General features: G+C 44.5%; 1 protein-coding gene and 1 pseudogene across 4 annotated transcripts in view; one reads left to right on the top strand and one right to left on the bottom strand.

Annotated features, from left to right (window-relative positions):
- LOC133496444 (pleckstrin homology domain-containing family G member 1) overlaps window positions 1-24,390 on the bottom strand; it is a 65,065-nt gene that overhangs the window by 26,648 nt on the left and 14,027 nt on the right. The window contains exon 1 of one of the 4 annotated variants that reach the window (XM_061812049.1): window positions 14,496-15,052. The exons of 1 other annotated variant lie outside the window; for it this stretch is intronic. Coding sequence is in view for 1 of the 3 variants with exons in the window: in XM_061812048.1 (XP_061668032.1) it covers window positions 8,292-8,301 (10 nt within the window). In the remaining 2 variants the exon portion in view is untranslated. Of the gene's footprint in view, window positions 1-5,132; window positions 5,265-8,291; window positions 8,588-14,495; window positions 15,053-24,390 lie in introns of those variants that run through there. 2 more of the 4 variants (XM_061812048.1, XM_061812050.1) reach the window with 2 other exon arrangements.
- Window positions 16,245-16,362, top strand: LOC133497071 (5S ribosomal RNA; annotated as a pseudogene).

Here is a 24,390-nt window from a genome sequence, read left to right as displayed (position 1 = left end):
TGCATCTTTTCCTCATTTTCACTTTTGCCTCGCCAAGAAAAGCAACAGGGAATCGGCGTCGCGTAATCGTGAATGCTGGAAACCGAACGAGATTGGTAACAATACAAGGGTCAGTCCAAATATTTGAGCTCCCTGTCCTGACCCACTTTTTCCACAATTCAGACGATAATAACGAATCGAGTTAATAAAAACACACACAGCCACTAACAAGTGTGTCTGATTGTGGAGCTAGGTAGTGGTGGGGTGGTGGTGGTGGGGTTCTGATAAGCAATAAGTACACAAAGCACAAAGCCTACATTAGCACTGATAACGACCACTGATTAACGGGTAACTATTTCCTTCGCCCTTTAAGAAATTTATAACACTTAATCACTCAGAGGAATACACATAACTATGGCATTAATGTGTGTGTGTGTTCATCACTCAAACCACTTTTTTTTTTTAATCACCAAGGAGATAAGAGTAGAAAGCACAAAGACCCTCACATTACCCATTGCAACTAGATGTGGGTGGGCAGCGGGTGCGCGCACACAAACAGACTACACGCCCACATCCAAGACGGACGGACAAGTACGGCGAACGCACGCGTCTCCTTTTGCAGTGAAACCCAAACACGAGTGGAGATTGCTCCATCTTCTGTTTGCCCAAGCCCTCCCTTCCCACCTGCGTGTTTGGGACCCACCCTGCACGTTTCCCGGGCGAACTGGTTCACGGACACACAAAAATGCAAAAGCGCCAACACAAGCAGGCAAGCTCCGGTTACCTCCTCTCCGGGTTATGCTGAACCCTTGATCCGTGCAAATGATCTCTAATTAAGCTGCTAAGCAATACAGGTTAGGACTCTTTCCCCTTTTGCGTGTCTGTGTGTGTGAGTTTGTAGGGATGGTGTGCAGGGTGTGTGTGCCCTGCCCCAGCAGAGAGCGAGAGAAAACAAAAAAACAAAAACAAAAAGTGAATCATCATGAGCCAGCGCAGCAACCAGGCTTCACTCTCTGCTTTTCATTTAAGTAGATGAAGACAAAGAGCAAGGGGATGGGTGGGGGGATTAGAAGATGGGGAGGGGGCGCATGAGAAGAAGTTAGCCAAGTTTAATATGTTAAACGCCGGGCCTGTCTGGGGCCAAAGCAGCAAGAACCAGCGTGAAGACCAGAGAGTACTGCACTGACAAAATGCTGAGCTAGCATTTGTTTTTGAGCGATTGTGATTGGGAAAAACGACATTGAAAAGTACATACAGTATTATTTAAACACACACATACATATGTAAAATCATTTTTTCAACATAAGAGTGCATTTAAAAAAATGTCAGAGAGCATCAATGTGCAATGATAACTGAGAAGCATGTATCGTATATATTCTCCTTTACTGCTTATCCTCACGAGGGTCACGGGGAGTGCTGGAGCCCATCCCAGCTGCCATCGGGCAGGAGGCGCGGTACACCCAGAACTGGTTGCCAGACAATCGCAGGGCACATCGAGACAAACAGCTGCACTCACAATCACACCCAGGGGCAATTTAGAGCAAGGGGTGTCAGACTTAAATTCACAGCGGGACAAAATTTCAAATTTATCAAAGCCGCGGGCCAAGGTTGAACAAATGAACTTTTTAATATGGAACCAAAGAAGTTTTGATTTAACAATGAATATTGAACAAGCAAGGCTTATATAACTTAAAAGTACAAGCGTGGAAAATCGAGTTGCTAATACTACTACTAATAATAACAATAGTAGTAGTAATAATAATAATTAAAAAAAACATCAATGGCATATGAAATAAAATTTAAATAAAAATTTATTGCCTCTTTCTGTTTGCAGCCTTCGGAGATCAATGTCAAAATTAGCTTCTTACACAGGCTAATAAATTTGAAAAAAAAAAAAACAAAAAACTAACTATAAGTAAATCAACCATTCTGGCCTTAATTCGAAATTGACTCGCGGGCCAAATATAATTACACTGTGGGCCAAATTTGGCCCACAGGCCGGAGTTTTACACCTATGATTTAGAGCGTCCAATTAATGTTGCACGTTTTTTTTCCATAAACGAAAAACAAGCATCCAAACATGAGCCGAGATCTGAACCTGGAAGTTCAGATACTTCATACCGTGATTACAGTCAAGAGTTCAATCCAGGTCGAGACAGTCGCGACAAAATCAACAGGCAAAACGTCGCATAGAAGCCGTTTTCGGCTCCTCGCTTTACCACCCGTCAGTCTACTACTTGTATTTCACTCCAGCGCTCAATTGCACCCTTTATGGTCGCGAGTTAAAGTGCTCTTTATTGTCAGAGGGGACAGCAAACAGCTGCGAGGACCCTCGTATGTTTACGGCCCCTGTTGGGAAGATTACTTTGGAAATGTAATTGGTTACAATTACAACTTGCGCATTTTTTATTCCCCTCACAGTAATTTCACTACCAATTACATTTGGTTACATGTTGAGTTCATTCCTTCATTTTGAATGAATGCACCAACAGGACCCTTGGATGTTCCCTCTTTAAAAAAACAAGTATATTAAAACTATCGATTATTATTTTAGAATGAAGCAGCTTTTCGTTTACACAACAAAAAACATGATTAAATGTTCTGTAAAAACACCAAAAATATTTTTGTTGCATTATACTGTATATGTACAAGATGTGGAAAACAAGATAGCTTGTTGATCTAGCAACAAATGTGCACGATCGCTTCAAAAATACTCTATGAAAAGTCCAAAATTATAAAGATTAAACTTTTTAAAAGTTTATGTTCTGTGTCCAAACATTTAACTCTACAGAATGAGTCAAACCTTTTCAAACTCTCAGACACATAATAGCCTGCACCATAAGGTGATGCTTCAAGGTGACACATTACCAAAAAGAGCCAATCACATGATTTAGGAGGAGGAAATGTAAAAAAAAAAAAAAAAAAAAAAAAAACAGATCTGAGCTTTGGTGGCTATTTTTCAAATGTAACTAAAATTGTAATCAGATACATTTGAAAAGCAATAAAATTACAGATTTTCTCCCAGCAGTGTAATGGATTACAATATATGCTCTGTGATTAAATTAATTATATATCAGTTATACCCCAACACTGTTTTACGGCCCTCCATGGAGACGGTTTGCGAAGCGTATACTTTACCGTGTAAAAATACACACACGCTGCCTTGTGCGTACGACTGCGGACCACCAAGTAGCACACGTGCTCATGCCAGAAAATAGTCTTGAGCGGTCGGAGTGTCGTGTTTGACTTTGAAAGCAAAAGGGAAGACAGGGACATTTCGATGAGCGTACTTTGGTCACTCGATACCAAAGGGACAGTGCACGTTTCAAACGCCCCACTTGACAACGTTAGTCGCCACGAGCTGACCGCTAAACGACAGCGTTGCGCAGTCCAAGAACATCGCTCGCGCGGTTGCCTTTGACTATTATACGGTACAAAACAACACAGGAGGAAGCCAAAAAAAACACGGGTGAACATGAGATATGATCAAAAGAAAGCCATCGCAACTATGGAGTACGGCGGAACCTTGAGGGATGAAAACAATCTGCTCCGGGAAACCACATTTTTACACAAAGGAAATAATAGATATATCTAGAATACGTTCCGGGATTCTACTGTCAGAGTATATACAAGAAGTGAAAGTGAAATCATTTGTTTCTAAAGACAATATACATGTTTGAACATACCGTGATTCCCGGCCTACAGAGCGCACCTGGTTATAAGCCTCACCCAGTACATTTGTAAAGGAAATACCATTTGGTACATACAAACGCCGCAGTTGTGTAAAAGCTGCAAGTGCCAACAGTGTAACCCACATTGAAACACGAGATATTTACAAAGACAGACGATACACAGAGAGTTTAATGCTAGCGCCGCTGTGCTAATGGTAGCGCCGCCGTGCTAACAGGGCTGGTTTAAAAAAAAAAACATTCTGAGACATGACAGTAACACGCTAGCGCTGCACTAACAGGGCCGGATCGGTAAAAGTCACTTCCTCGGCACATATATTCGGTCTCACTCTTACCTTTTTTCCGCTAGAGTGGCCCCTTGCGGCCGTTCGAAAAAAAATGCACAAAATTAGCCGCATCACCGCATAAACCCCAGGGTTGAAAGCGTGTGAAAAAAAGTCGCATCTTATAGGCCGGAAATTACGGTAATTACTGAAAAGGTGCAAAGATTGAGAACTTCACAATTATAGAAAAATAGCCAGACTTTTTTTTTTTTTTTTTGAGGGTGAGGGTAGTGAGCGTGACAGTTTGGCCAGTGTACTTGTGGTTAGCATGTCTCTGGGTTTGAAGTCTGAGCCCTTGCATGGGTCCAATCAGGGTACTCTGCCCCACCCCCAACCTCCATTATTAATACATGTTATATTGATCCATCCATCCATTTTCTTTTGCCGCTTATCCTCACGAGGGTCCCAGGGAGTGCTAGAGCCTCTCCCAGCTGTCAACGGGCAGGAGGCGGTGTACACCCTGAACTGGTTGCCACCCAATCGCAGGGCACATGGAGACAAACGGCTGCACTCACAATCACACCTAGGGGCAATTTAGAGCGTTCAATTAATGTTGCATGTTTTGGGGATGTGGGAAGAAACCCGAGTTAACGGAGAAAACCCACGCAGGGACGGGGGAAACATGCAAACTCCACACAGGCGGGTCTGGGATTGAAGCCGGGGACTTCAGAACTGTGAGGCCAATGCTTTACCAGCTGATCCCGCCATGTTAGATTCATAAAAGCCGAAATTGTCCACGGTTATTTCCAAAGTATTGCCCTCCAACTGATGAGTGAAAGGTCCAGGGTCGACCCAACTCTCGCTCAATGCCAACCAGGGACCCAAATGAAAAAAAAGATGGATGACATAGACTGAACTTGAATGCATTAAACCCCAATTATTCACTTCTTTGCTTGATCAAACAGTGGATTTCATTACACGCTACATGCATTCCTTGAGTGTTCAACACAACCATGGTGATCACCTTGGACTTTTTTTTTTTCTAGGCCAAGTGAGCTCATCAACATATGACACACATGAAAAGAATATGCAAAATATGTGCAAAAGGGAGAAAAGGAGGGCGCAGAAAATAAAAGTAGGAAGAGGCTTTTTTTCCCCCCACCGCACTCAACACCACAGATTGAATCCGTCCTTTTCTTACTCTTGAACTCTCCAAAAGTCCAAATTCGACGTCGTCCGGCGCCCGCGATAGAGACGCAGGCCTGATCTCGACTGACGGTAAGGACCTTAAAGTGTCACTCGGGATTTCACAGCTGCGCACAGAGGCGGAGGCCTTACGGAGGGGAGAGGGCAGAGGTGGGAGAGGCCAAGGGGTGGGATTGTAGTCAGAAGGCGGGGTTCGCAACGCCCAGCAACCTTTCGGCCATCCCAACAATAACCTGTGCTGATTAGGCAATTTGTTGCATGTTTCTTTTTTTTTTTTTGGGGGGGGGTGATGGAGGATAGAGGAAAGTTTTTCAAGATCTCGCATAAATGGATTAAACAGATAGCAGTTGGACGCCGGCGAATCGTCTTTGAGTGTCGGAAAGAAACCTCTTTGAGACGGTGTCTATTTCTTTTTTTAAGCAACAATGAATTAACTTTTTAAATGACAATTTCTAATCATCATTCTATATTGTTGCACAAAAAGCATAATGGACAACTAAAGTGTAACTCAATGGACTGCTCCACTTTTCATTGGCTAGTAAAAAAAAAAAAAAAAAAAAAAAAAGGTCAACGTGCAGCAGCGGAATGACTCAAATTCCCTAATCAGGATCGTCCAAATACAAGTTTCAGTTTTTGTTTCTGACGTGCATGTTAACTCTCCGGCGTCTCGCCGTGGTGGGAAAAACGTCCGAGCGCAAACTTACAGCGCCTATTTTTAGGGATCGGCACCCTTTTTGGGACTCCCGTGCGACCCCCCCCCCCTGCCTTTGCCTCATTTGCTGACCTGATTGGATCCCCAGCCCGTGGAAATGCCTCGCTGCTGCGTCCGGTTTGACTGACGCGGTCCGCTGGCAGTGGTGGCGGTGGTTTGGGTTAAAGGGGTGTTGGGGGAGTTAGGGGTGGGGGTAGATGTGTGGGACAGAAGGTTGGACGCAGGGCCCGCTATTGTCTCCATCACCCCAGAACCAAACAGTTTGCCCTCAACAGTAATTATACCCCCCCCCTTCCTCGCTTTGCCATTTGTAGCCCCCTCCCTCCCCCAAAACCCACCCTCTTCCCCAACAAAGATACCCTTAAGGCTCTAATTTGAGTCACTGGCTGCAGAATGGCATCCCAACATTGCCAGTGACAGGAAACTGGCACGTATTGGCTTTCAGAGCAATTAATTGATAACCACACAAAGCTGTCGTCATGCTTTTTGATTACTATATTTGGGAGGGGGGGGCAGTTTATTCCCTCAATCAGATTTATGTGTCATAACGTGCGATAGTGAGGCTGTCTGATAAAAAGAACCGCCCCCGCCACCTGACCTCACATACATAGCAATTTGTGGTTGTTGTTGCTATACGCTATCAAAATAGGACTTAAAATAGGTTTTAGAACATGCCAAGTAATGCAACACTCATGCCAAAATTTTCCCACAATCACGCTTAAACTAGCTGCTACTTATGTCCTTATTAATTTAACATTCAATTTAAAAATAGCCATATAGTCTCATGTAACATTTAATCAGTTTACAACCTTATTGCAGGGCCTTTGTAAAATTTTAGATGACTTTTGACCGTCATGCAGCGCACGTCCACTTTTCTTTTTTTTTTGTCCCTGAGTTGTTTGATTTCTGTCCTTTTCTCAGTGTAAGGACATTTTTATCAGTCTTAAGTTAACAAAATCAGACTTGAGTCTTTGTCTTTATTTTTCCTCAAGCTTCAGTGCTTTGACCCCCCCCCCCCAAATTTCCTCTGGTTTCCCCTCATTCAGGGGTCATGTGTCACCCACTTTGAAACAAATTCAATAACAAAAAAAAAATCTCTATCAAGCTGCAGCTGCATTTCCCATTATTTTCTTATCGCAACCGTCAATAATTATTAAAAACACGAAACAACAAGACATCATTAATAAACAATCTTGTTTTGTCCACAAAAATCCAGCAAATCACTTTCAGGTTATCAACTTAGAAATGCAGCGTTCTGGACTGCAAAAGCAGCTCAGATTTAAAAAAAAAAAAAAAAAAGGAAAAAATTAAATGAAATAATGAAAAAAATACAATAAAATAATGAAAATAAAATGAAATGAAAATAAAAACAGGCGGCACGGTGGAGCAGCTGGTAAAGCGTCGACCTAACAGTTCTGAGGACCCGGGTTGGATCCCGGCCCCGCCTGTGTTGAGTTTGCATGTTCTCCCCGTGCCTACGTGGGTTTTCTCCGAGCTCTCCGCTTTCCTCCCACATCCCAAAAACATGCAACATTAATTGGACACACCAAATTGACCATAGGTGTGATTGTGAGTACGAATGGTTGTTCGTCTGTATGTGCCATGGGATTGGGTGGCAACCAGTTCAGGGTGTATCCCGCCTCCTGCCCGTTGACAGCTGGGATAGGCTCCAGCACTCCCCGTGACCCTCGTGAGGATAAGCAGCAAATAAAAGGGATGGGGGGGATAAAAAAAATCAGCTCCCACTACTGACCTTAAAAATAACACGTGAAACATTTCAAATGAATAAGAAATTGATGACCAAGGCCATGTGCACATCTCTTTTATGTGCTTGTAAAAACCCTCAAGTGTTTCAGAAACAAAATGGGGGGGGGGATATACTATGAATACAGAATATTGGAATCAATATATTATATAATATTATAGAAATTCTATAGAGAATTTGTACAGAACAACTTGTTCTATTGAACTTTGGCTGTGATTTTCTATAGAAATCCTAGAGAACAATAGAATTTCTATAGAAATTCTGTAGGATTTAGGTCCTAAAGTTCTATAGTTCTTTAGAAATGTTCTACAGAATTTTTTTTTTTTTTTTTTTTTGCAGGGAACCAGTCCAGGGTGTACACCACCTCCTGCCCCGTTGATAGCCGGGACAGGCTCCAGCACTCCCCCGCGACCCTCATGAGGATAAGCGGCTCAGAAAACGGATGAATGGGGATTCGGAAAACAATTACGTGCAGGGAGGTGAACCTGCGAGAAGGCAAACGCGCTCCTTTCAACGGCCTCGGCGAGAATACAAGCATTCGCACAACAAACGGGCGGACGCTGCGGAGCCGCTTCAACTGTCAACTGAGGACCAAATACTGGATCACAAGGACCGAGCGACACTCACTAATCATGCAGTTGAATTGTGTGTGGCGTGGAGTGTTTCGTTGCGCTTACCGGTCGGCATGGTGCCAAAACGCAGTTTTAAAAGCGACGAAGTGCAGGATTTCCCCACTGCATCACATTGTCCGAGTATTCCAAGAAGTATTCCCAGCAACAGTTTCCCACCCTCCCTCACATTCTCCCCTTCATTGGAGCAAACTTGTGTCTGTCCACTCCTGCAAAATGCACTTCACTTGCTCTGTGACTTCGCTACAGTTTTCTCCGCTTCGGTGCAGTTTTTCTTGGGGTGGGTGGGGTGGGGGGGGTGAATCCCTTCCTCATCCTTCCCTCCTGCGGCAACCCATCCAAGCGCGCACACACGAGTGTGTCTAAAAGTGTTCCAAAGTGGCTTTGAATGTGTGTGTGTGTGTTAGTGTGAATGGCCTCTGCTCCTTCCCCCTGTGGTGCATTCCCCTCCCCCTGACTCCTCCCCGACCGGCTCACCCGAGCCACGACTTGACAAGGAGTTCTCCATTAAGTTTTCTTCATCTTTTCTCTGTCGCGTACATTCAGACTGCAACGCCGTGTGTGGGAGCGGCTGATCAATAGTCGGGATCCAAACAAAAGCTCCCTCGTTCCAAGACGAGAGGCAGCATTGTGAGGAAGATCAGAGGAAACTCAGACAGCACAAAGAAAGTGGAAGAAAAGACGATTGGAGGCCCAGACGCATCATGTACATGAATGTTTGGTGCAAGGGGGGGGGGGGGGGCGGATGTGACCCACATCGACACCAGACTCAAACCATTTACAGACGTTTTGCGTGTTTGTGAATCTTTAAAATGTAACTTAGTTGGCCTGATTTCAATTTGACATTACATTCATTCACTTTCTATCAGGGTTATCCTAATTAGGGTCAAGGGGGAGCTGACTTTGGCTGGGAAGCTACCATCACACCAATTAGACGAGGGGAGTCTTCAATTAAGCTAACAAATGCTTTTGGAATCTGGGAAGGAGCCAAATAACATGGAAAAATACACGACTGATAATGGATAGGTTCCCAATGACGTCACCACAGTCCTTAGACCAATCGGATAAATTAACAATAGGAAAAAAACTTCACGCTTTACCTATCACCTGTGTTCTCTGACCTCTATGACACACAAGATGGCGTAATCGGAAACCTGCCCAGACATGCAAACTCCATGCAGGAAGGATGGACGCCGAATTTAAACCCCCAACCCCAGAACTGTTAGCACGTGTGCTCATTACAAACACATGTCGTTTTTTTAACTTTCAAGGAAAAGCATAGTGGCGGAAAACCAGATTAGCAAGGTGCAACTGTGAACAATAATGCCCGAATTTGAACCCCCAACCACAGAACTGTGAGCGGGTGTGTTCATCACAAACAGACGACTTAGTTTTTTAACTTTTAAGCACAAGGACAGGAAATATTTGAATTCTAAAAATGCTTAGGAAAGCTCCCCTAATGCTAAGTTTAGCATAGTGGCGGAAAACCAGACGAGCAAGGTGCAACTGTGAACAATAATGTCCGAATTTGAACCCCCAACCCCAGAACTGTTAGCATGTGTGCTCATTACAAACAGATGACTTCGATTTTTAACTTTCAAAGACAAGGACAGGAAATGCTTGAATTCTAAAAATGCTTATTCAAGGTCCCCTAATGCTAAGTTTAGCATTGTGGCAGAAAACCAGATTAGTAAGGTGCAACTGAGAACAATAATGCCGGCAAATCCGAAAAAGTCACCGATACATTTAGCGGTTCTAAACTGAGTATCGTCTGCGCATTCGTCCGCAATTGCTTGTAGTGCGTATCTGTTTCGACAAACAATTGTGACAGCTTTTTGCCTTTCGATGACATATCTGTCGGAAGAGCATGACGTGTATATCCAGATTGCGACCCCGTCTAAACGTACTGAAAGGTGCACTGTCATGAAATGCATGATTTTTAGTGGTATTAAGGAAAATATGGCAGCCGGTATGGACCCATCCGTTTTTCACCACAAAAGATGATTTTGATGTATACGGCTTTTTGTAACTCCCGCCATGTAAATCCTCTCAAGGAATTTGTTTTCGAGAAGGAGAAGGAAGTGACGTACAAGGCAGGACCGCCCTCAAGTGGACTCGTTTGTTTCTATTAGTTTTACCTCCGTGAAGGCAGCTCGTTGTTCCTTCGTGTTAGCCAAATGCTGGCTCATTGTATTGCTGGATATTGCTGAAACACTCGGGAGGATGGATTTGCTCTTCATACTTTTAGAAAAGACCTGGTTCGTTGTGAAAAATGGATTGCACAGGTGCAAAGGACGAGAGCTTCGTGGGTTCCAAATGACAGGTTGGTGTGTATGCAGCTACTAAAAAAAATAATAGTTTGCGGGGGACCACGTAATCCGTCTCTCATAACATAAAAGATCCGCGTGCGTATGACATGGGTGGTAAATGTGTACATGTGCTCGTTGGATGGCTTCCGCGTCGGGCTCACTAGTGAAGGCTTCCGCGTCGGAGGTGGTTTGGGCGCAACATCGTCGTTGCTCGCAGGCGGCATTGTTTTCATCACCGCCGCGTGGAGGTGGATCGAATGGGGAGGCTGTTTGGCCGCATGAGATTTGGCCATGAGCCGCATATCATCTAAATATGGCTCGAAACGATAGGGTGAAATTGCCCCAGTCACTTCACTCGGTTGTGAGATGTTCTCTTCTTCGAAAAGAGCTTCCGTGTCAGAAGGTGGATGTTCGTCTCCCATAGTAGGTGGCACAACGGGTTTTCAGTGGCGAATGTCGCTGTGTGATGTCACGGACAGAAGATGCAGCCAATAGGGTGACCACTTGGATGTCGAATGAGACTTCCGCAACTTTGCGCATGGATGACGCGCTCTCCACTCATATGATTTTTTTTGTATAGACTCAAGTGAATAATGTTATATGTATTTTTGATTACAATATCTATTTTAGAATGTTTATAGGGATGACACTTGACCTTTAAACTTGTAAAAAGGTACCGTACCTTTCTAGAGGTGAGAGTGCATATAAGCGGTAAACAATACTCGCAATCAAGCTAGCACCCTACCCAGTGGCGCATTGGAGGGCATTAACGAGCACGCCGCAAGATGACCGGACAACAGCAGCGCAATATGAGAGGAAAAGAAAAGAAAAGTATACGTCTCTTTAAAGGGAACAATAGTCTCGGCCCAAAGTGTTGACGAAGACAGACAGTCGGACTGAGAGACAGGACCCGGCAGCATGGGGGCAACCCCCTCGCTCCCAACCAATACAATAATCAAGACCCACAATACCATTCTCCAGGCCCCGAGAAGCGCGACCCTTGTATTTAACACCCTGTGGATCCGTTGACCCGCGAAGGCCTTCAAGCTCCACTCCCAATCTAAACGCACCCTCCAACCCCCACCCCCTGGGAGTATAATGAGCACCTCTGACTTTGGTAAACAACACACGGCGACGACAGTCCGAACGCCTGGCTTCAGCCGAGCGCGACCGGCTGACGACAGACTAAGGCAGCGACCGTTCGCCTAATCTGATGAATGTCGACCTGGGAGCCGCTTTGGTTCACGGCTTCACAACACGGAAACACGGGCAAGACTAATTGGGCGATGCTTTTAGCGATCCTGGCAATGGAGTTTTAGCATTTTAGCATTTATACCTCTGACATTGGTGCACGCAGCATGGGATCAAATCCCAATCAGTGATGGTGTTGATAATTCCTCAGTTCAGGGTGTAGTCTACCAATTGCCCAATGTTAGCTGTCCTAGACTCTTGCACTCAACTGACCCTTGTGAGGATAAGCATGTTGGAAAATGGGTCGGGTGCGCTATACAATGAAACCTCTGAATGCTTTTAATCATACATTTCTAGAAAATTACACCTTTAAATTCACCTCAGTGAGTTGTGAGCTTAGTTAGGCAAGTGCCAAAGGATTCAGTACTTTATATTTGGCTTTTTGGGGTATTTTTATGACACTTTTGCCAAAACAAGTTAGATAAAGTCAGATTTCCTTTGTTTTGATGTATAAACTACAGCGTACAGTATACTGTATAAGAAATGCCAATTGTAGACAAGAAGAATACTGTTGTGGATATCCAGAATGCTCTTTCTGACCAAGCAAAACTGAATTTGACATCCGCAACACATTAGTTTAGCTGTTGAATGTCAAAATGAGCGTTAGTCTAAGTGTTGTGACTTGCTGTGTTGGTCTTCTCGAGTACACACCCTAGAGGTTGCACCAAAGCTGTGTTTTTAATTGCAGGTTTGTCCCCCCCCCAAAAAAAAAAACAGCTAACAGTAGGTTATCAACCATTTTATCTATTTTTACCAAAAACCATAAAGGTTTATTTGGAAATAGTCCCCCACAGGTGCTCCCTGAGTCTGAAAACACAGGCTAAGTATTCCAAAACAAACTTTAATGAAATACTTCATAAGAGCTTGCTGAAAAATGCACCCTGCTTGGATGCATTTAGAATTGACTGAATTGAGTCCGAGGCTCCCTTGGCTATACTGTAGTTCTATCAGCATCACCATGGCGACAACGAGCGTTCATCCCCAAGGCAAAGTGCCATGGTGTGAGGATACAGCCAGTAAGATCTGTATTTCATTCCTCATCACGCTGGCCCCAGTGTTAACACTAAAACTGTGCACAGGGTTCACACACACGGCCTATTCATCACCTACAGGAGTATACACACATGCAGTATTTACTTTGGGACACCTCGGTAAACTGAAGCCTCCTAGAGGACGGTCTCCTGCAAATGTTTTAGTGTGCGAAACGAGCGTACAACGTACACGGCAGGCAAAGAGTGAGACTGTGACTCATGGCGGTTTTGCGGGCGGTTGGAGATTCGGGGGAGGGTGGCGGCATTCAGATACAGTTTCCCCCTCCCTCGGAGACTCTCACTGTGCTTGTCTCAGGGCCAAATGGATCATCTGAAGACACACGCCGTTTTTATTTTTCTTAAAAGTGCAATCTTTGTGTCGGTCTAAAATATTTAAATTGACATATTTAGATACTCCATACACCGACTTAGTCACAATTGAATAAGGGATTAATTTGATCGTTCAGTTAAGGAATTCATTAAATTCCCGAGTACTGTATCGAGTTTCCCTTTTTCCGATTTTACGGAGCTTCCAGATTCCCGGATGGTATTCCCCCAGGCGGTCTGTCGTCTGCTCGCAGCGCCAAGACAAGTTCAGGAATTTGGGAGTCTTGCCGTCCTCCTCGAAGATTTTTCAGTTCAAAGAGAGTCAGAGTCCAAAGAGAAGTGAAAGGAATGTCCGGCAAGCTGAGGAAATACTGGATACTGTACACACAACAGTTTTGTGACAATACCTAGCAGGGTGGCACCACGGCTATTCTGCACCTCAACCCGGGAGAGACAAAAATGAGAAATATGAACTTTGTGTCACAGTTAAGGGTGAGAAAAGTGATTTGCTGCATGTTTTTGCACATTTTATGTGTACTGTACGTGTGTTATAGGATGTGTACACTGTGATTGTGTGTGTGTCTGTGTGATTATTGCGAGTAAACAGTGGCGGATATGCGCAGGAAGCTGTGTTTGGCCCAAGATTAAAAGTGCAGTACGAGGGTAATGCTGCAGGAAAAGGAGTCCAGCAGAGAGGGGAACAAGGGACTTTTCTACCATCAAGGACATGTGACATATACTAGAATAATGTATCATATGCTTTTGTGCTACGATTATGTCAACCGTGTTTAAGTAGAAATGTAAAATTACATTATTGCCAACAATAGGTAATTGGCTGAATTTAATTTTGTAAATAGCTTTGCCACAATAAATCCGTCCCCTTGGTGTGTGGCCCATTTACTTGCTGTCCCAGTACACCAAAATGGGGACAAATTGGTCCCAGAATATCTCTTTTTTTTTTTAATTAAATGGGCTACAAGTACAGATAGAAAAGCACGTTATTGAGCACCAAACTCATGTCTTAGATTATTTTAAAAACATGAAAATATAACTAACCTTAATAAACATTTACGCTAATGGGAATCCAAAGGGTTGAAGAAAAAGTGTTATTCTGCTATGCTGTCTAATTAAATGTGCAGGCAGAGTTGGCATTTAAGATAAATTGAAAGTTTGCGCTGGATAATTGGAGGTTTAAAATCACTTTCATGGGATCAGCTAGCTAAAATTATACTTGGACTTGACTAAATGAGCACAGTTTGTTTTGCTCTCGGACAACATTCGTAGTGCTGTTTGCCCACAATCACATGCAAAGACAATGACAAGCTGCCACTCACCTCCGGGCAAACATTCCCAGGACTAGCGCTGCCTCTGATGCTGGTATCCCAGTATCCTTTCACACGTTAATCCCATGTCCAAGGGTTTGAAACGGTATCATTTGAAAAAAAAAAGTAGATGGGGGTCTTTTGTCAGGGCTCCACACCTGTCTGAGGTCAGCTCCGATGGTGACGGACACTGGGAAAAAAGTGGGAGAGCCAGGGAGGTGGCTGGGTGGGATGGATCAGATGGAAGCAACCAAACTGACGTCCCACTGACTGGGAGGGGGGGCAGGAGGAGACAGGGCGAGAGGAGCTGGCGCATCTGAGCAGCCCACTTCCTCACCAATTACTGCTGCAAGACTGGCTCCTCTCGCTTTGCTTTACCAACTGGCCTTCGCGCTCTCCTCCCTGCATTTGTGCGGTTGGGGGATGGCGGCAAAGGAGCAGGGGCGGGGGGGCAGCCTGGACTGTGGTGGGCAGCTGACCCAAAATGTGATGGGGGTGATCCAAATTTATGGCTCCAAGTCATGTGGAAGAGGAAGGGAAAGGAGGGCGTGCTGCCAAACTGATTTCTAACTTGAACGCTGAGATCCGGTCTGGATCATTGACAACGTAGGGGTTGCAATCAGCCAGCTCGAGGATCCGTGAGCAACTGGCCTAGAGAGGAATGAAAGAACCAACAGTTTTATTCTGGAGTGCCTGCAGTTTAATGTAAAATATTGAATATTTAGCTGTAGCTTATCAAAAATCCTTCAGTTTTCTTGGTCCTCTGGTCCTCAGGGCCATAAGTGAGCTGGATCCTTTCCCAACTAACTAAGGAGGTGGTGATACATCAACTAGGCACATAAAGACAAACAGCTATTCACATTCACACCTAAGCACGAAATGAACCCAACACACGTGTTTTGAATGTGGGAAGAAGCCGGAGAAACATACCGGGAAACCATAGTCCGTACAGGATGGCGAGAGCCAAGATTTGAACCCTGAAACCTCTGTCATGATCCTGCCGCTTCAACACGAGCTGTGCAGATGCCCGCGCGGCTGCGCTAATTGGGAGGCACACACCTGTGCCTCATGCGGGCTGATCATCCCCCGTATATATAGGACCCGGTGACGACTGGTCCGCTGCCAGTTCGTTGAGCTTCATGCCCCGTTCCAGCACTCTCGTTTCCCTGATTGAACCTGTGTGTACCGACCTCCGTCCGTTCTCCGACCAACCCCGTAAGCCCGACTCCTTCGAAACTTCTGCCTGCGTTGATTGTTTCCCCGTGTACCGACTCCTGCCTGTCCGCTCATCTGTTCTCGTCGCTCGACGTTCCAACTACCGCTGCTGCACCGGACTGCCTGCTCGATCCCCGACCTCTGCATACAATAAACGTGTCTCTTCTTGAACTACCTTGCGTCTTCCGAGTTCCTGCATTTGGGTCCTACCCCCGTTTCTGATGGGACGTGACAACCTCCTATATAGCAGATGTGTAAACTACAAAACAAAAGAATAACAGTCCCTATCATAAAGATTTTGTTCTTTCTCTACGATAACCAGCACTGTCACACTATGGAGATATCAAGTCGACCTGGCAATTTTTCACGGTATCAGCGCCAAAACTGAGTCTATGTGATGATAAAAACTCACTTTCATTCTATTCCATTCTATTTTGTCGAGCATTTATTGCTGTCCGACAATTATTTCAAGCGTCACATCAGACACTAGTTCTGCCTTTGTCACGTATCAAACGGTTTGATGACGTTAATATCTTGATGGTCCTGGCTTACGGCCATGCTTCCCTGAAAACGCCCGATCTCGTCACATCTCGGAAGCTAAGCGGGTTTGGCCCTGGTTAGTACTTGGATGGGAGACCGCCTGGGATACCAGGTGCTGTAAGCGTCTCTCCCCGGTTAAAATGCAGAGGGGTTGTGTCAGGAAGGTCATTCTGCATAAAATTGTGCCAAACAAATGTGCGATCATCTCAGATGATACCCTGTGGCAATACCTAACAGGACAAGGAAAAGATCAAGAATATCTTGAGGGTCCTGATCCCCCAACAACACCTAAAAATGGTTATATGGACCTTTGAAAAGGAACTGATCTTCCCTAAAACAGTTCCTGCAAAATTGGACACATGCACAGTACAGTATTTATCCAGAATGTCAGTGAATGTTCTCCATGATGCAGAACTAAGATTCAGAGAATAATAAGAATACCAAGAAAAAAAATCCCTGCTAGAAAAGTGCAGGAATCGCGCAGCTTGAAGTTGTACACCTGCTGTGATCAAGTGTTTGCGAGCTTGTGTTCATCGCAAGTATGTGAGGGAGAGTCATGTGGTCATTGTTCCACGTTCCTCACCGAGCAGGATGGAGGAAAGTCCCCTCAATGGGAGCCGGTGGCTGCTGTTCCTGCCGAGCTGACATAGCTTCCTGACATGGATAAAGCGTTTCTTAAATGTTTGTGCCGTCTTTTCCAGTAAAAATACAAGCGAACGTGTGTTCACTGTTAAAAAAAAAACCCACCTTGACCCTTGATAACCTCACTACTGGAAGACCTTTTGAAACATTGGTTGAAGTCCAGGTGGAGTAGACGTGACGAGAGTAAACAGAGGAGATGCGGATCAGTGACAGGCTGCTATTATCCCAAACGTTGAAAATCCACAAAAACATCTTCACGGAGCATTTGTAACTCCACACCACCTGAACCGCAAAGATGGGCAGAGGTGTCATGATCGTAGAAACCAAGTGATGACCTCTAGTCCGTCAATCTTATTGTTGAATTCACATCCTTTAACTTGTCAACGTGCGGAGGTTTTCCCCAGTTATTCTGATTTCCTCCAATATTCCATAAACATGAATGTCAGGTTATCTGAAAACTCTAAAACTCTCTTGAGTGGTTGCTTGTTGATGTGTTTTTTTTCCATTTACTGTATGGGTGGTAAACCGCCAACCAACATGGATTTTTGTTTTCCCAATAGCCACAGCATTTCTTTCTTTCAGGATTTTCCAAAAACTGATTTTGAATCTGCGTTCGTCAACGAAGCTTTCAAGTATTGTGGGACATGAACGGTCAACAGTGAACTGTTACTGCAAACAACAGGAAGAACAATCACCCTCCTGCCCCCGCGGCCCCACCCTATTTCCGGCACGTCTCATTTGGTTGTTTACAGATGGAGCTATCAAACAGGACGCGAGATCATTAGGCAGGTGAATCACGCTCATGTGACGCCTTCGTCACCAGCACTGATGTCAACGACGGTATCTCCAATCATCCCGGACTTCCCCCGGACATGTGATGATCAGTGCAGGAAATGTTGACATCTTTGTTTTACTGTTTGTACCGTGACCACCTTTCATGTGTCATTCACGATAAAGTAATAAACCTGCAAACCACCTTTGGTTTGTAGGTTTTGAATGACACAACAGGTTCTCTTGGTTTGACTGAGCTCACACGAGGCTGTAGAAGACCGGTCAGGTCAAGTGCACGTCTCGTTTGTTTTTTTTCTACAAAGCGTACGACTGACGACGCTGAACAAAATGCTTTTCTTCGGCATGAATAGAGACGACGGGTCGTCAAAGGGCCTTCCAGCAGGAGAACCAAAACATACTTAACTGTAAGGCAGATGTGCTAACCCACACAGGTATAAACCATTACGCACTTGAAAGACCCCCAGAAAACGGACCCACACGACTGTGAAAGAAGCCCACTCCGTTTCCTACCTCTGAAGTTGAGCATGTTTAGTGGTTTAACTGCAGCCTCCTTGTTATTCTTGACTCATGTCACGCTTTTCGTCTTAACACCAAACACATGGACTCACCGTAGCCGGGGGGAGCGAGTGTCAGCTACTCTTTTCAAACCACACCAAGAAAAATCTTTTTCAACATCCTCTGTGTGGTCTATAGCTACCAACAACAGGTCATGGCCTATAATATTGTGAAAAATTCAGGTGGGGATGCGAGTCCTTCAAAATCCGAGAATTGAAGCAGTCTTTCTACTACTTGGAGGTTTTCTCTGAAGGGGTTTGGACAAATTTTGAAGGCTTATTTGGTTTAGATGGGGTTGTCTGGGACTGTAGGAGCCATCCATCTATTTTCTTCACCGCTTATCCTCACAAGGGTCACGGGAGAGCTGGAGCCTATCCCAGCTGTCAATGGGCAGGAGGCGGGGTACACCCTGAACTTGTTGCCAGCCAATCGCAGGGCACATCGAGACTCACAATCATACCTTGGGGCAATTTAGAGTGTTGCATGTTTTTGGGATGTGGGAGGAAACCGGAATGCACAGAGAAAACCCACGCAGGCAAGGGGTGAACATGCAAACTGGGTTGAACCCAGGTCCTCAGAACTGTGAGGCCAATGCTTTAAGACCCATTTATATATTGAAAAAACAATATGCCAATGATATTATCTCTACACACTTTCCTTTAGTAAAATTATTCTTACTAATCATTTCTATTGCAAAACAGAAAAATCATATAGAATTCAAGAAACGTCAGCGTCCTGGAACGAATTGTCTTCACCCTTGGAGGTCACACAGTAGTCAGTGACCTTGTTGAATACCACAATCTTTTTTTTTTTTTTTAAAGAATGCAAAGGAAGGATTCAAGAACAAATTTGGTTGCAAGAACTGCATGAACCTGAATTGAATAAAACCACGGGTGGGTAAAGCTTTGTGAATTAATAGTTAGTGTCCCGCCTGTGTGGGTTTTAGTCAGATAAAGAGGCAGGAGTGTCTGTTGGCAGCTTCCCTTTGACCTGCGGAGGCTTACTTTCCCCTCATATTGATATGGCGCTAATACTCTGCGGTTCCCATGCCAAGCTCAAGTCCCGCTCCCTCTCTTTAGGGAACCTAAGATGTCACGGCTCACAAAAGGAGCCGTGAAAGCAGTCCAACTCAAGCAGAGGCTATTATTTACAGTAGCAAAGGAAAATGGCTGCTCTCTCCAACACTCAAACTCCCCAGTCAGACGTCCGTCTCCTCCTAATGCTCCCCCTTTTTTTGCCCTTTTCCCAATCCCTTTCTTCCATTCACCGTCCTCTTTTCTCAGCCTTCGAGCTCTCCGGCAATCGGTCCTCTCTCATCGCCCGGCCTCGCCTCCCCCTGACATAATGAGGTAAGTGGTGGGTTTTTGTTGCCACCGAGCCCAAAATTAGAGGTGAGCCCTCAACCAAGGCTTTGCGAATGTTCACTGAGCCCTTTAAAACCCGACCCCGACCAAAAATCCACACTGATCTGGGGGAGAAATTCCTCTCGGCGGACTGAGTCCAAAACAAACAAGAGCTTTACGTTACTCAGGTTATGGCTCGGAAGATCCTCCACGCCAAGCTTATCTGAGCGTGTCTTTACAAACTTTGTTTTGTTCCTTCCAAATTGTTGGGTGGACGAATACAATTACCCAATTGTCTATCTATCTATCTATCTATCTATCTATATCTATCTATCTCTATCTATCTATCTATCTATCTATCTATCTATCTATCTATCTATCTATCTATCTATCTATCTATCTATCTATCTATCTATCTATCTATCTATCTATATCTATCTATCTATCTATCTGAGACAAGATATAAACATTTCCTGAAGCTTATGCTTTCTAAATTGCTGAGCTAAACGTGAGTTCAATATTTTTTTTTTTTTTCATTTATAAACCACCGCCCCTGACGAAGAACAACCAACCAGATAAAGAAGGTATTACAACCTTTTCTTATGTGTTAGCATTAAGCTAGCCAACTTTAAAGCAAAGAGACGTGGGTGTGATAACGCATTATTCTCTTAGCAGCTTGTTATGAAGTGAGTTGAGTTCACCGCCACCATGCTATACTCGTATCTTAATATTTTTCAAAGCAAAAAAATCATGACGGCATATATCGTGAAAAACTCGTAAGTCGCGTCACTCCTATGTCAGGCGTCTATTAGTGGTATCAGCCAACGAACCTCATTCGGATCTTCGCCGTCGCTCATTATTCGAGGGAACGCGTATCAGGCTTAAGTTACTGTATTTGAGTAACTCCTAACTGTACTTCCTTTATGCCGTTATCAGTCTTTAAGGTAACTGCCCCCGCTTCAATACCCAGATTGGATTTCATCTAAAGTGTGCTGTTAATATAGGCCATCAGCGGCTTCACTGCCAGCACGGAGCCGCCTCGACCCGGCCCGGACCCGCAACCGCACGCACATGTGCACATGCACGTCCCCGTGGAGCTGTAACAGAACCCAGAATCTAGGACGCCCGCCCGAGAGACATAGGGGCTTGAAATTGAAACCATCGCTCAAGAAAAGAGACACGATGTGCACTTTCAGACAGGATGGACATTCACATGTACCTGCAAAAACAAAACAACAACAACACTTTTATGCAAACCTTGTCTACTATACCCGCACTTGTGACTTTGTTCGCGCTTTGATAATGTGGCCGCAACAATTTGGATCGCAGCGGCGTTTCTTTTGTTTTAGCCGCCCATTTGTTTCCTCAATCGCACGTTTCCAAACAAATTAAGACGTGTTTTGCTTTGTGAGAGCACCCGAAAAAAAACATAGAGACATTTCTGGAAATGCTGGAAATGGAGGGGGAAAAAAATGCGCTCCACATTCAAACAAATTGCACCTGTGGCATCGCAACACAGTGCAACTCTACGGTACGGGCCGCTCACTTCAAACAGGAACACACGCAGACACACACACACACATTGCAGCAGACCTCCACTCATGCAGACATAAGGGGCTATTTATACACCACTTCCTTTTATTTACCCAGCTCATTGTTAAGACCACATCTGCTGAGGGCCAAGGCCACAATGGCCGGTCCGGAGCTGACCACACACTGACACACAAACCCACCCCCTCCCCCCCACAGCCTCACACACACAAGCATGAGTAACACACAAAGGGTACGACGAGAGCCAGACGCAAAGCCAGCATTCAAAAATATCTACAGCTTTTGTTCAATCTCTGAGTGGCAAACTCCAATAGCTGATAGCACCTGTTAGACATTCTTTCTGTGTTAGAGATGACAGATCGTTAATGGCCGCCAGTTACACGTCAGCTTTAATGCAAATGGGAGTCAGTTAAAGATCCGCTGGATAAGCCCGTAAGGTTCATGGCCTGAGGATCAACAAACGAGACTCGTAGCACGGTCGGGAGTGATGGGAAGTAACTACTGTGAAGAAAATGAGTATTTTTGCAAGTTCTCCCACTTCGAAACCATGGAGGGGTCTGAAATTTCCATCGTAGGTGCATATCCATTGTGAGAGAGAAAATCTAAAAAGAAACATCCAGAAATAACAATGAATGATTTTTAAACGATTTATTTGTGTGATACAGCTGCAAATAAGTATTTGAACACTATCAGCTAGAATTCAAACCCTCGAAGAGCTGTTAGTCCGCCTTTATAACCCATTCAGGGGCAGGGTGGCAATTTTTTGCCTTATTGAGATAAAAGTCTCCTAACAGGCGACAATCAAGGAAATAACACTTCTTTTTCGTTTATCGTTAGGTTAAGGGCGAAAAAGATGTACCCTCTCGCGGGACAGGTACGTTATCAGCTCGGTGAAGTGGAACATACTAGAGATATGTTTATGAATTAATTCTTATTCTAGAACGACACTTCTCCATTAATAATACTGATGGATGAGCATTTTGAAGATAAACTTGGTTGCATACTGACCTTTCTCCCTTTCTTCTCTTGGAAAACGCTCCATGTGTACTTGAGGCAGCCGTCTTGGATCAGGAAGGAAAAGGAAATAACTCCACGCTAACTTTGAGCGATGAGTTATCCTCTCCCGATACCAAATTATGGCTTCAGATTAAAACACTTAAATATTTTGTTATGCTGAAGGATATAATGCGTGAAAATCATGATGTCCCAAAAATGGGACGTTGCCCACGAATGGGTTTTAATTGTCCATCTCCAGTCCATGTATTATTCTGAATCAGATGCACCTGTGTAAGGTCGTTAGCTGAATAAAGACACCTGTACCAAATATTAACGTTGGTTTTCTCAGGTGTTCAAATACTTATTTGCAGCTGTATCACACAAATGAATTGTTTAAAAAAATCATACATTGTGATTTCTGGATTTTTCTTTTTAGATCATCTCTCTCACAGTGGAAATGCACCAACGATGACAATTTCAGACCCCTCCATGATTTCTAAGTGGGAGAACTTGCAATATAGCAGGGTGTTTAAATACTCATTTTCTTCAGTGTAAGTCGAAATTCGAGTTATTTCGCTAGTGTAGGAACGGATCTCAGTCGTAGACTGAGGACTGCCTGTAAACATCGGGCGCCATCGCATGATGTAACATTAGCTAGTTAGCTATGCCTATAGCTCGAAAATACATGTTCCCTTGGGATCATTCGGTGGAATGGCTGCTTTAGAGCGCCTCGTTGTTGTGGGGTGGAATAGTCCCTTGACAACCTAGTGGGATATCCGCCAGCAACCTGAGGTTTTGAGTGTCTATATTTCGGTGGCTCAAGCATGTAGCTACGTGTATGCAGACAGACAATGGGAGGCAAGGTAGTTTCCATTTTTCAAGATCATAAAACTGGTACAGTATTTTATCGACACTTGTTTCCCATTTAAATGGCTTTTAAATCACAAGTGTCAAACTCAAGGCCTGGGGGTTCGAGCCGGCCTGATTCTATGTGGCCCGCTGAGGCAAATCATGTGTCTCAGCCTCTATGATTTTTGTGAAATTCTGTCCCAAAATTTCAAATTGTCATGTCATAAATGATCAGGTTGAGCTATTACAAGCATTTTTGTGTTACTGAACAACAATTGTTGGAAAACCCATTACCCTTGATATCTGATTCCAAAACTAGTTCATAAATGTGTAAATATGATGAGGCAATTAAAGATTTTTATGGTTTCACAGTCGGATTGGTCATCTGAGGGAAACCCCAAGTAAAATGCATCCCGTGACAAAAATGAGTTTGACACCCCTGTTTGAAATAGTCGAGCAATTTAATATTTTTTTTTATTCATTTCCCCCACAACCCAAATAAGTAGACTATATTATTTAAGCACAGAATGGGGACATTTGTCACCTTGACTGTCAGTCACACCAACTCATAGTCACATGGAGCAACACTGCGGAAAAAACAAACATTCCGAAAACAAAAATAGACATTTATTTATACGGCGCCAAATCCCCAGAAAGCAGTTATCTCTATTTCAGTTTGCGCTGTCTCTCTGCGCGCTGTCCATTTACTCCGAGTTATTTCCGATGGGGAAAAGTAGCCCTGACGGGTAAACAGCTCTGATTGTTATCGTCCCGACATGTCCACAGGCCAGACGTTGACGTCGCAGAGTTGGGAAAGCGCAAAGGAGGTGCAGGAAACCGGCGCGCGCAGCAGCCAACTGGTTCTGTTGTATAACTGGAGAGCCGCAAATATGGGCTGAAGTCCACATTATTTGAGAAGCCACCAACTGTGGCGACGCTCAATTCGAAATTATGTACTTAGGGACAAGATGGATGCAGGATGACAGTTCTTGGAGCTGCAGCTGTCTTTGTTTTGATGATTATCATCATCATATCATTTTTAGGGTGAAGCTAATACATATTTCCATCCATCAGTCCATTTTCTTGGCCGCAGGGCGTGCTGGAGCCTATCCCAGCTGTCGACGGGCAGGAGGCAGGGCACACCCTGAACTGGTTGCCAGCCAATCGCAGCCCACAGTCACAATCACACCTTGGGGCAATTTAGCGTGTCCAATTAATGTTGCATGTTTTTGGGGGAGTGGGAGGAGACCGGAGTGCCCGGAGAAAACCCACGCAGGCACGGGGAGAACATGCAAACTCCACACAGGCGGGGTCGGGATCGAACCCGTGTCCTTAGAACTGTAAGGCCCATGCTTTCCAGCTGATCCACGGTGCCGCCCTAATACATATTTCCGTTTTCATTTTCTCAATTGTTGTGGGCGACA

Source organism: Syngnathoides biaculeatus, chromosome 23, assembly GCF_019802595.1.
Source record: "Syngnathoides biaculeatus isolate LvHL_M chromosome 23, ASM1980259v1, whole genome shotgun sequence".
In the NCBI taxonomy this organism is placed as follows: domain Eukaryota; kingdom Metazoa; phylum Chordata; class Actinopteri; order Syngnathiformes; family Syngnathidae; genus Syngnathoides; species Syngnathoides biaculeatus.
Note: the sequence above shows the minus strand (reverse complement) of the source record. Positions and strands in the feature narration are given on the sequence as shown.